Source organism: Pelodiscus sinensis, chromosome 27 (assembly GCF_052426305.1).
Source record: "Pelodiscus sinensis isolate ZL-2025 chromosome 27, ASM5242630v1, whole genome shotgun sequence".
Classification (NCBI taxonomy): Eukaryota; Metazoa; Chordata; order Testudines; family Trionychidae; genus Pelodiscus; species Pelodiscus sinensis.
The window spans coordinates 15,787,031-15,799,147 of NC_143078.1; the positions used below are offsets into that span (position 1 = coordinate 15,787,031).

General features: G+C 59.4%; 1 protein-coding gene across 4 annotated transcripts in view; it reads left to right on the forward strand.

Annotated features, from left to right (window-relative positions):
• KIF21B (kinesin family member 21B) overlaps window positions 1–12,117 on the forward strand; it is a 63,423-nt gene continuing 51,306 nt past the window's right edge. For 2 of the 4 annotated variants that reach the window (XM_089773633.1, XM_089773634.1), the window contains exon 1: window positions 1–252. In XM_089773633.1, the coding sequence (XP_089629759.1) occupies window positions 212–252 (41 nt within the window). In that variant the 5' untranslated portion in view covers window positions 1–211. The remainder of the gene's footprint in view (window positions 253–12,117) is intronic. The other 2 variants (XM_075910516.2, XM_075910517.2) reach the window with 1 other exon arrangement.

The following is a 12,117-nucleotide window of genomic DNA, read 5'->3' on the forward strand; positions in this document are numbered from 1 at the left end:
CGCTCGCCCGGCGCGCTCAGCATCTCTCCGCGCGGCGGATGCAGCAGCGCCCCGCGCCGCCCCGCTCAGCATGAGCGCGCCCCCGCCCGGCCCGCCCCCCGCCCCGCAGGGGCTGCGCTGGCCCCGGGACCCCCCGCCCCGCCGCGCCTCCCAGCAGCTGCAGCGCCCGGTGCAGAGCGCGCCGCGGCGGGGGCGCTGACCGGCCGCGGGCATGGCGAGCCACGGGGACTGCTGCGTCCAGGTGGCGGTGAGGTAAGGGGCTGGGGGGCAGACAAAGGTGCCTTGTGTTGCTGCGTCCCCTCCGGCTTGCCCTCTTCCGCCTCCTGCTGGGCTTTCCTGGGCGTGAAACGGATGGAAAATCTGGGGGTGAGCGCATGGGGGTGTAGATCCGCGTGGGGCGCCTAGGCAGGCACAGAGCCCTGTGGGGCGCCTGGCCTGCGTGCTGTGGGGTGCCTAGGCGGGCACAGAGCCCTGTGGGGCGCCTGGCCTGCGTGCTGTGGGGTGCCTAGGCGGGCACAGAGCCCTGTGGGGCGCCTTGCCTGCGTGCTGTGGGGTGCCTAGGCGGGTACAGAGCCCTGTGGGGCGCCTGGCCTGCGTGCTGTGGGGTGCCTAGGCGGGTACAGAGCCCTGTGGGGCGCCTGGCCTGCGTGCTGTGGGGTGCCTAGGCGGGCACAGAGCCCTGTGGGGCACCGGGCCTGCGTGCTGTGGGGTGCCTAGGCGGGCACAGAGCCCTGTGGGGCACCGGGCCTGCGTGCTGTGGGGTGCCTAGGCGGGCACAGAGCCCTGTGGGGCGCCGGGCCTGCGTGCTGTGGGGTGCCTAGGCAAGCACAGAGCCCTGTGGGGCGCCTGGCCTGCGTGCTGTGGGGTGCCTAGGCGGGCACAGAGCCCTGTGGGGCGCCTGGCCTGCGTGCTGTGGGGTGCCTAGGCGGGCACAGAGCCCTGTGGGGCGCCTGGCCTGCGTGCTGTGGGGTGCCTAGGCGGGCACAGAGCCCTGTGGGGCGCCTGGCCTGGGGCGAGTTGTCCCTGGTGCCTAGGCGTACGCAGAGGGGAGGGGTGGGTTGCGCCCTGGCTGCGTGTCCCTTGCATGGGACCCTATGTCTCTTAGGCACAGGTCAACACTGTTCTGCCTTCGGCGCGAGCAGGCGCTGCTCAGCCTGGCTCCCTGAGCACAGCAGCACTGACAGCTCGAACAGATAACGGCGAGGAAATCCTGTATTCCGCGCACCAGCCTCGCGCTGCTCTGGGTTTCCTCTCGGCCTCGGTGCGCCGGGCTCTCGGCCTCGTATTTGTGCAGCCAAACAAAGCCTGTGGTTGCACCAGGAAAGAGATGTCCGTTTGACCCCCTTGATCTCCATCCACCAAAGATCCATTTCCTGGCCTGACAGTTGGGGGGCGGGGGCGATGCCTCTTTGTTTTGTTTGGCAATAGCTGCTGCTCTTTGTAGTCCGTTGGTGTTCATCTGGGGTAACCAGGGCTTGCCTCTGTCCTGGGTCTGAGCCGCGTTCGGGGGCGAGGGGCCCTGCCCGATGTCTTTGTTGCATGGCTCTACAGCTGGACCTTCAGCCCTCCCCGTGGGATTCTGCTTTGCAGCTCCCACTCATCAGATGTTCCTGTTTCAGGGCCATTTTGTGTGTGCTCTAAGGCAGTTGGGGGCTGCAGCAGCCCCTTTGTGCTCCTGAAGGTGTGAGGCTCCTGCTGCCGTGGGAAGGTCCGAGACAGACCATCATCTCAGCCTCCTCCTTTGTGCTTCCTGGCTCCGGAACAATACGGGGACAGCTCTGCCGTTTGGGATTATTGTGCACCGTGCTGGGTGGCTCTCGCTGGCCAGAGGGTGTACGGGGCGTTCGGGGAGCAACTGGCAAGGTTTCTAGCGAGGAATTGGCCTTGAGCCCCAGGGACTGCAGAGCCCTCCTGGTCTAATTCGGGGGCTCTTTGTTAAAGCCGCACTAGGCTGGGTGTATTCTGAGCACAGCCGCTAGGATCCTGGAGCTGTCTGTCACTTTCACTGCTGCTCCTGAACAAGAGAGCAGAGCTGGGTGCGGGAGGGGAGTCCCCATGGTGTAGATGCACCTTCTGGAGAACTGAGAGACCAGCATGGAGCAGGTGGGAGGGGAGCAAGAGAGTCCTTGGCAGACTGAGCCGCTGGCCTGGCCTGCAGGACAAGCTCTGGTTGTGGCTCCGGGCAGCACTTCCCCTTCAGCTCTGTCTGCACAGAGGTGACCACCTGCCCTGCCCTATGCTGAGTGGCTACCAAACCGGGGAGCGTGGCCGCTGGGTCTCCCTGTCTGGGCCCTCTTAGAGCCCCAGCGCCCTGCACTGAGAGCCGAGTGTTTGGGGCATCTAAGGGGGCCTGTTATTTAAGCCTGGTGGTTCTGTGGCTTTGGCCTCTGTAGGAATTCTCTGACATGGGGTCCAGCTGACTTGGGTTTGACTCTGGGCCAGGTCATGTAGACCAGGCACAGCAGCCTGTACGTTTGGTATCGGTTATCAGGGTCACCTCTGTGTTTTCCCTTGCCCTGTGTGATGGGGAGAGATCTGCCCTTGGGGAGGGTGGCAGGCCCCGTGGGGAGAGGGCTGGCGGCTAGCCCTAGACTGGTGATGCAAGAGACAATTTTCAGCGCAGCGCGTGAAGCAGGGTGTGTGTGTGATAGAAATGGCATCACCAGGAGCCGCCCAGCCCACCCACATCCCTGCCCTTAACCTGGAGGAGACTCTTCCCTGAACCCGGTGACCTGGTTCTGATCTGGCTTCAGCTGGTGTAAATGTGGAGTGCTGTGCTGGCTCGCTGGGAGCCCCGTCACTGGAGCAGGCAAGGCGCTGATGCCAGGCTGGGGGGCAGCTCGGGCTCTTTGTCTGCGGTGGGAGCTCTGCTGGTTGAAATGGTCTCCCCTGGGTTTGCACTGGCGCCCGGCTCGGCGTGCTCCCGAGCCGAGAGGTTTCCCACTGGCCGGAGACACGCCCCCCGTCACTCCTCTTGCATTTTGTTCAGGCAGATCCTCTAACAAAGGCCCCCAGTCTGGGCAGCTGAGGGCTCCCCCGGTCAGAGGAGAAAGGGGAGCTGAAGTCTGGGGGAGGAGTCCTGCGGGCTGTGCCCAGCTAATCCCCTTTCGCCTGGGACTACAAGAGGGTTATTTTCATTCTCTGGCTGGCGAGGGGATTTGAAGCCCCTTGGCAGCCCAGGAGTGTGCAGAAGGGCCGGGAGGGAGGGAGGGAGGATCTCGGAGTCTGGTGCGCGTGCTCTGGAGAGCAGCGGGGGCCTCGGTGTTTGACTGAGGCTGAGCTGGGAGGGAGCATGATCCAGCAACGGGAAAGCGGGGGTGAGCTCTGTGGGGTGTCGGTCTGAGCCTCACCAAACCTGCCCTGTGCTCCATTGTCTTCAGAGGGGAGCCTCTTCTGACTCCAGATCCTGGTGCAGGGGCGAGGTGGTTTGCAGCTGGCCTGGCCAATGAAAGCTGGCCGGGGGGGGCTCTGTCTGTCTGGGGGGGTGCACGCAGTGGAAGCTGAAGAAGACTTGGCAGGACAAAGGAGGGGATTTAAAACAAACAGTGAGAAGGAGGCCAGTGGGCCGGCAGGGCAGGGCTGGTGCCCAGCCGCAGGGGCCTGGAGCGGTACACAGCGGTTCCCAAACACCCGCCATGGCCAGTCCTAGCTGCCTGGGCTGATACCAACAGAGGCAGGACGTGTGTGCATGTGTGTGTGTGCGTGTGCGCGTGTGGGTGCGCGCTGCCCATCCGACTCTCCTGTGAACCCAGATCTGAGCGTGCTGGGCACTTGGAAATCTGCAAAGAGCCAGACAGACACTAAGGACTCTGCCCCGGGTGAGTGGTTTGTCCGCTGTCAATCAGACAGTGGGATGACAGCCCTTGCAATGATGCTAAATCTCTTGCCCAACCCATGGACCCTCGCATGCCTGGGGTGCACGTTCCCGACAGTGCGTGAGAGGGGGCCTGCATACGCAGGGGTGGGCAGTCACAGCTCTGCAGCATGATCCTATCTGGGGGGTTCTGGCTCCCTGGGAAGCAGAGAAGCAGAGGGCTTTAAAAAGCCTTTGGCAGGGGAAGGAAGGAAAGGGAGTTCTACCCAAAGTTCCCTCATCTTTTTTCCATCTGTGTGTGGAATAACTTTTGTTCTGTGCGCTGAAGAATGTGCAGATGTGCACCACCAGTAGAAACACAGGCTGCTGGGTGTGGGCGCTCTGCTAATCTGCTGGGCAGCATTGGACGCTCTCCTGGGTAGCTGCCCGAGTGCTCAGCTTATGGGGAGCACTGGCCTTCTACCCTCACCCTTAGCCCGTGAACGCAATGTCAGCTGAAGGCTCATCAGACTGGTGCAATTAAGTCAGGTCAGTTTCATAGCTACCAGGGAGTGGTGTGACCAGCATCCCATCCAAGTGCCTCCGTGGCCTTTCAGCGTGAGCGTGGGCAAGGCCACGGCCTCCAGGGCTTGTAGGTGAGCACTCAGCCCCACCTGGCCTGGAATGCACAGGGATCCACGTCTGCTGTGCCACGTGGGCCTCCCAGCTCCCGGGGATCCTGGTGCCACAGAGCTGTGGAGGGGCTTATCTGGCCCTCCGGGCTGTGCTCTTGCAAGCACGCTGCCTCCCTGTGGCCGCCATTGTGGACACAGCAGGGGCTGCGTGCATTGGGGGATGGGGGTGCATCCTCTGCATTCAGAGGAGGGACTTGGTGATGGGGCTGCTGTTTGTCACTGTGACTGGTGGGGGAGGGAGCAGCACCCGAGGGGGCAACTCCTAGTTCCTGCTTGTGCTTAGGACCAGGCTATTCTCCTGTTATGCCCCCTGGGGAGCAGTTGCTCAGGACAATGTGTGCCGTAGCCAACGGGGAGTAAAGGGCTTTGCAGACTGGCCCTGCTGGGTCTGCCAGGCTAGGATGTCTGGCTGGGCCTGCATAGAACCGGCGTCTGCACCTGCCTGGAAAGTCCAGACCCACAGAATTGAGTTTTCGAGGCGTAGGTGGGGGTGGGAGGGAGCCCTGTGCATAAATGCAGCAAACCCCTTCAAATCCTCCAACACCTGATCCTTGGTCAAAGATCTGAGTCTGCAGAAGCACCAGGGAGAGAGACGGGTCCATCACACTGATGCGCTTTGTACATCAAAGCAAAATCCAGGCGTGCCGGTGAACCGGCAGAATGCTCCAAGGCCTGCCAGCAAGGTGTGCTGGCGGGTAGGACAGGCAGTGATGTAACTGGCATCTATTTATGCAGATGAGCCTACCCAGCTCATCCAGATGCCCTTTTCATCTCCTCTAGTGATAACACAAGCAACCCCGCCCCTTCCTTTCGAAATGCCCAAGGCTGGGGTTGTGCTGCCGAGATGGAGCCAGGCCAGTCCTGGAAAATGGAAGGTAGAGGAGTAAGCAAACCATAGGATTTAGGTCCCTTTTTGAATTCAGCGAATGACACACAGCAAGAGGAAGGCCTAGAAGATGCTATTTTTGTTTTATTGACTTTTTTCCTACTTCCTTTACTGTCCCGAGTCAGGCTCTCTCTCCCCACTGGAAGACTGCAGAACAGCTAGATTTGTGAGGCCACCAATCCCAAGGAGCGTCAACCCGAGCGTGCCGGGTTGAAAATGCTGTTAACAATGGAAGCTGCCACTTGAAACGTCAGGGGGTTGGTTTTGCTCCAGCTGGCAGGTTAAGGAGTGCTAGGGAAGTCTGCAGTCTGGGCCCAGCACTAGGCAGCCTAGAGAACGGTGGGGTGGATTGTGCCTCGCTGGCTTAGGGAGCAGTCTCCTTCTGTGTGAGGGTTCTGGACTCTAAAAATTAGCTACATTGCAATCTGCTGGCAAGAGCATTTATTGGTATCTAATGCAGGAGTGGGGACCCTTTCTTGGGTTAGGAGCCGTTGACCTACAGAAAAATTAGCCAGAAGCCACACACAGGTGAGAAGTGGGGGGAAGGGAGGGGGCTGGAGCTCCGGCATGGGCTCCTCAATGCTGGGGTGGGGGGCCATGAGCCTCGGGGGCCACATCCCCAGGGCCTTAAGTTCCCCACCCCTCATCTAAAGTTTCTAAGTGCAGGCCATGAAACAGTGCCAAGAGAAAAGCTAGGTCTAAATAAAACCTTACACTGGATTTTCAGCCAGTGAAGTACACATGCCCGGCGCAAAGTCCCAATATAGACAGTTTACACCAGCTTTTCAAACCAGGGCAAACTGCACCAGCATAAATCACATCGATGGATTCACACGACAGTTGGACTGTTCTGAGCGTCTGGTCTTTAACTCAAACACCTGACAATCAGATGGGGGGAAAAACCCTTCGTTAAATATTTAACTCGAGGCTCTTTCAGTAAAGGGCAGCGAGAGCTTCCACTCCAGTTCTCTGGTCTTCCAAGAAGACCTCTGGCAGGAAAAGAAAAGGTGAGGCCTTGTTTAAATATAAACCTGATCTTGTTTAGCCAGTTTCCAAGCAAGATTTAGTTAAAGGGGTGCAAATCCCTGTGTGCATGCTCTTAATTTGATGTCTGCCTTGTTTGGATTGATGACACGAGTTAAAATGGAGACTAAACTGTGCCAAAACTAGCTTGCCCTCCTTGGGGTTTGCAGTGGCTTAACCGAACCAGTTTAAAATCACACTGTTAGTTCAACAGTGTAATAGTGCTCATAGACTGGGCTGAAGACTTTATTCCCGACAGTTAAATACAGCTGTCTGGCCTGGGGGAAGAGGATGCAACCCTTGCAGTTTTTCCTTCTCAGCGACCTTCATGCTGTGAGGGTTGTAAGTTAAGTGACTTTGCAAGGAGCTAGGCAGTGAGCACTGTAGGTTTCCTGTTCTCCAGTCTAGGAGACTTGCTGACTGTAGAGGAGGACATCTCCCGTTTGCCCGGCCCCAAGGGGCCGAGCCCCCAGCTGGTTCTGCCCTTGTTATCAGCAAACCCTCAGGAGCTTGCCCTCAGCACTGGGTTATGCTGTGGCTGATTATGGGAGCAGACCCCGGCGTTCTCCTACGGTTGGGCAGGCTTGTTTGTGTCCCTAGAGGATGCTCCCAGGTCAAAGAAGCAGATTCCCAAGGGGGCGGGCCGGGTGTGATGGAGCCTGCTGGGGGCTGTTTCTTTGTGTGCCTGGGTTTGAGCGGGCAATGCTGGCCCTCCTAGACTGGCTTTGGGGGCGGGGGGGGGGGGGAGCAGCTCGTCACACAAGCGTCTGTGTTGGGCTCCCAAGACTGTTTCAAATGTAAAAGGAGCCAACGTGCCCCTGAAGCCCGTAGCCCTGCGTTTCCTGCAGCAGCCGAGCGCGCCCGAGAAGGGCCAGGAAATGGAGCTTGTGAAATTGGGGAAGGAAGTCGAGTCAGATTTCAAGTTTATTTAAACCCTGCAACCTCCAGCCCTCCGGCGCTCTTCTGAGCACGCTGCGGAGCCCAGCCGGGCTGCTGGATGGCTCTCGGCCGGACTGAGCGTCTAATTCCCACAGGCCCTGCCAGCTGCCCCCCTCCTCAGCCGAAGGGGCTGGCCGTGGCTCGAGTTTGCCACTCACCCGGGGCAGTGGGCTGGACAGACGTGTCTCCAGAGGGAGCAGCTCAGGTCTCCCGTGCGCGCCTGCCTCTCGCAGCCCACCGGCCCGGCCCCTGGTCTTTGTTCTCACTGCAGATGCTGGCACCTGGAGAGTGGCCGGTTGGAAGAGCTGGCCCCGACCAGTCTGACACGGCCTCATGCCAGTGCCCGGAGTGTTAAACTGGGGCCGTGGTGGAAGCGGGCGCCCGAGGGGGTTAACCCTTGGGATGCTGGCCCTGACGTGTGGGCAAAGCCTCTTTCTGTGCGAGTGCTTGTAGCCCTGCCCAAGGGCTGGCAGGCTGGGACCCTGCTCAGAGCCAGGCCCCGGTGGGTTGCCAAAGGAAAGTGCCTGCTCTGAGCCTGTAGCTGGCGAGGGCTGTGAGTGTTAGCGTGGGCACTGGTGGAAGCCCAGCGAGATGACTGTTGGGGGGGGGGGGGTCTGGGTCATGCCATGGGGTAGCATCTCCCGCCTCTTCAATCCTCACTAGAACCCCAGTGGGTCTCGCTGTCGGTAGAACGCCTGCCTGCTGTGACTCCCACGATGCTCTTGGGCTCAGTGAAATCTTGTGGCAGTGAGTTCCACAGACCAGCCATGTGTGAAATAGGCATGTCCTTCTCTTTTTTCAATACACCACTTGTTCATTCCATTGCCTGTCCCCTCACTCTTCTATGCAGATATGGGGTGAATAGCAGGCTCTGATGAGTCTTCCCTGCCCCAGGCATTGTGGGCACTGGCCTGCACGTCCCCTCTCTATGCAGCGTTAATGGGGGTGAGGCATATAAATACTTTCACTTATCCAATAGCTGTTCCAGTGCTGCCTACAAGACCTCCAGCAACCCAGTCCCAGCTGGACCCACGACTCCTCCGCTCTTGTGCGCCATCCCTGGGCCCGATCGCACAGGAGTGGCACGTTTGGCAGCATCTGGTCCAATCAGTCCCTCGGGGCTCGGGAGCCAGCTTGGAACCAAATCGCGGGTCCGGCTCAGTGCGCTGTGACCAGGCGGGAGGGGCTCGACCCTGATCCGCCGTGACCTTGGGTCTGGTTTTCTGTTGGGGGAGGGGGTTGCGGGACCTCCTGTCCTAGGCCAGGGTAGATAGTCGTAGTGGCTCTGCCCGTTGTCACCGAGGCTTTGGGGTCAGGTAGCAGCCGCAGGGGAGAGCAGGCCACCCTGCCATGGCATGGGGTGGCCAGGGCCGGGAAACTGGGCCCATGCCCAGGGTGCCATAGCCAGTGGGTGAGGGGCAACTGGGCATGGGTGTTGCTGGGCAGGGGGGCAGGACATGCTGGCAGCGCAGGGCTGGGGTTGGAGGCACAGGTGGGAGGGACGTGCGGGGGTTGGGAGGAAGGAGGCACTATGCAGAGGTTGGGGGGCAAAAGGGGCACAAAGCAGGGGTTAGTGGCAAAGGGGGCACAGGATGGGGGTGCAGGGGTTGGGGAGCCCATGGATACCAGGGAAATGAGGGGGGCTATGTCCCCAGGGGTCAGAGGCATCAATACACAAGTTTGCCCAGGGCTCTATTTTCCTAAGGCCGGCCTTGGGGGCAGCCCCCCGTCAGGACAGAGAGGGTCTGGCATGCCTAGCACTAGAGGGGACTGAAGGGGTGGAGGTGTCCGTTATCGGCAATGGAAATGAAACTGACGTCCCATCTGCTTGTCCTCTCCAGCCCCTGTTTGGGCTCCTCCCGGCCCACCCTCTGCCTCTTGGGCTCTGCCCTCCCTGGCCTGGGGGAGCTGCAGCCAGGCTCCCTGGGTTGGGGGGCGCAGCGTGTTGCTCACAGGAAGGGGGGGGAGGAGGGAGCACAGCTCATCCTAAGCCACCTCTGCAGCACCCCTGCCTGGCTCTTCTTCCCTAGGAGGTGGGAAGTGGGGCAGGCAGCCAATCAGAGGGGGAATAGGCTGAAATGTAGCCCCTCAGCGACCTGCTCCGTGTCCGGGTTGAGAGGCACAGAACGGGACCACTGGCAACTCCCTGTCTCCCTCCCCGGGCAGAGAGCAGGGGCGGTCTGGGATATCCTCATCTGCTGGGGGTGGCTTGTATCCCTTTCAATCTGGATTGGCTAGTGCCTCCCCCAGCCATGACCTTCCCAGCCCCCAGGAATGCATTTTATGAGTCCGTGTGAGGCTGGGGCACAGACGTGTTCCTGAGATGGGGGTCAAGGGGGCAAAGCAGGGGGTTGCTGGGGTGAATGGCTGCAGGAGAGCCAGGCCTTGGGGGGGTTCCAGTTTCAGGCTTGGCATTGGTGGCCAAGGAGGCTGCAGATTTGCAGGAGCTGAGGGTGTAAGATCAGCTGGCCAGCCCCGCCAGAGACACAGGCCCCAGGGGGAGCGAGCTGCCTGATCTCCGCCTTGTCCCCAGCAGGTGTCTGGCACGGTGCTCCTGCCCAGGACAGTCGCAGTGTGTGTGTGTGTGGGGGGGGGGGGGTGCAGTGCAGAAGTGAGACAGGCACAGATGGAACGGGAGGGGCTCTGTGGGTCAGCACTGTGTGGAGCAGGGCCCTTGGCCGAGGCCTTGCTTGGCTCCAGCCAGCGCTGTTGGCCTTTGTGTTTTCATGCACGCTGTTCCCCTCACTCCCAACGACCGACGGGCGAGAGAATGCCGTGCGGGCCCCCTGCGGGAAGTGGCCACGGGCTGAAACATGACATCTCCACGTGGCTGAGGTCTGAAATCCACACTGGTGTGAACTCGTGGAGTGAGGCACGTGGTGTCCTGTACAGCCGGTGTTCGGGGCCTGGCCACGGGAGGTCCGGGAGGCAGAACGGTGCTAGCGGCTGGACCATCCCCTCTTAGGTGCCTGGGTTGAGGAGCCTAGCCCAGTAGCTGAACTGCAGCGGTTCTGATGGGCCTTCTTGCCTGGTGCATTTCATCCGGACGTGCAGGGAGGTTACCTCCGAGTCTCTCTCCTAGCCGTAGCTAGTCAGTTTCACTTCTGGGTTCCCATGCCCCAGCAGAGGGCCGCTTGCCGTCCTTCCTGCAGTGAAGTGGTTTAAATCAGCCGCTGATAATGGTCACAGGAACTCACTGGCGCAGGCGCAACACCGAGTCACCCACCCTTTCCGCCGCCGGCGAGGCGGGGCTGGTGACTCAGCCTGGGACAGAGCAGTGCGAATGGAAAAACAAAGCGCAACTGACTTGCGCGGCGAAAAGTCACTTGCCTCCAGGCTGGCTTCAGTCAGACGTGTTTTTATAACTGATGTGAAAAAACGGAGATAAAAATGTCTCTTTGGGTTTTGCTGAATCTACCCTGTGGCACTAAAGTACCGGAGAGCACCCCTTGGATTTCAACAGGAGAAATATCCCTTCTTCCCGGCCTTAACAGGCATTGTGGGCCTGCTTTGTGGTTCAGACGTTCCAAAGTGCCCAAGTGATTTAGGAGCCTGCTGAAAGCCAGGGAGATTTAGGTCTCGCATCCCTTTGGTGCTTTTGAAAATGTTACTCGCCGGCCCACCTGGAAATTCCACCGGGTTCTCTAGACTCACTCTGTCACCGTGCATGGGCAGGTTGTTTGAAATGCTGGGCTTGGATCTCGCCTGGAAAAGTTGTCGTCCCCCCCCCCACCCCCACCCCGGAAGATCTGTGCTATTGTGTGGGATTCACCCTGCAAGGTGGAGAACTCAAGGGGTCGGGGAGATTTTAAGGCTATGGGTTGTTAGCCTCTGTAACCTCTGAGAAAGGGCCACCCTGGAATCCATTTGGAAGCAGTTGGAGGACAGGAAAATGATCATGGATACAGTCAACATAGATTCACCAAGGGCAAGTCATGCCCGACCCACTTAGCCTTCTGCTGGATGTGACATCCCTTGACTTTAGCAAAGCTTTTGTTACGGTCTCCCACAGTATTCTTGCCAGCAAGTTAAGGCAGCCTGGATTGAATATGTGGACTGTAAGGTGGCTAGAAAGCTGGGTAGATCAACAGGCTCAATGGGTAGTGATTAACATCTCAAGGTCTAAGGGGCAGCCAGTACCAAGTGGAGGGTCCCAGGAGTTGGGCCTGGGGTTGATTTTGTTCAACAGCTTCATTAATGACCTGGATGAGGGGATGGATTTTCACCCTCAGCAAGTTTGCGGATGACACTAAGCTAGGGGGAGAGGTAGATACGCTGGAGGGCAGGGACAGGGTCCAGAGTGACCTAGACAAACTGGAGGGTTGGGCCATAAGAAATCTGATGAGGTTCAACAAGGACAAGTGCAGAGTCCTGCACTTAGGATGGAAGAATCCCAAGCATTGGTACAGCCTGGGGACCGACTGGCTAAGCAGCAGTTCAGCAGAAAAGGGTCTGGGGATTACAGTGGATGAGGAGCTGGATATGAGTCGACAAGGTGCCCTTGTAGCCGAGAAGGCTAATGGCATATTGGGGTGCATTAGGAGGGGCATTGCCAGCAGATCCCTTTATTCAGCATTGGTGAGTATCAGTTCTGGGCCCCCCATTACAGAAAGGATGTGGACAAATTCAAGAGAGTCCACGGAGGGTAACGAAAATGATTAGGAGTTTGAGGCACATGAATTATGAGGAGAGGCTGAGGGATTTGGGTTTATTGAATCTGCAGAAGAGAAGAGTGAGGGGGGATTTGAGAGCAGCCTTCAACTTCCTGAAGGGAGGTTCCA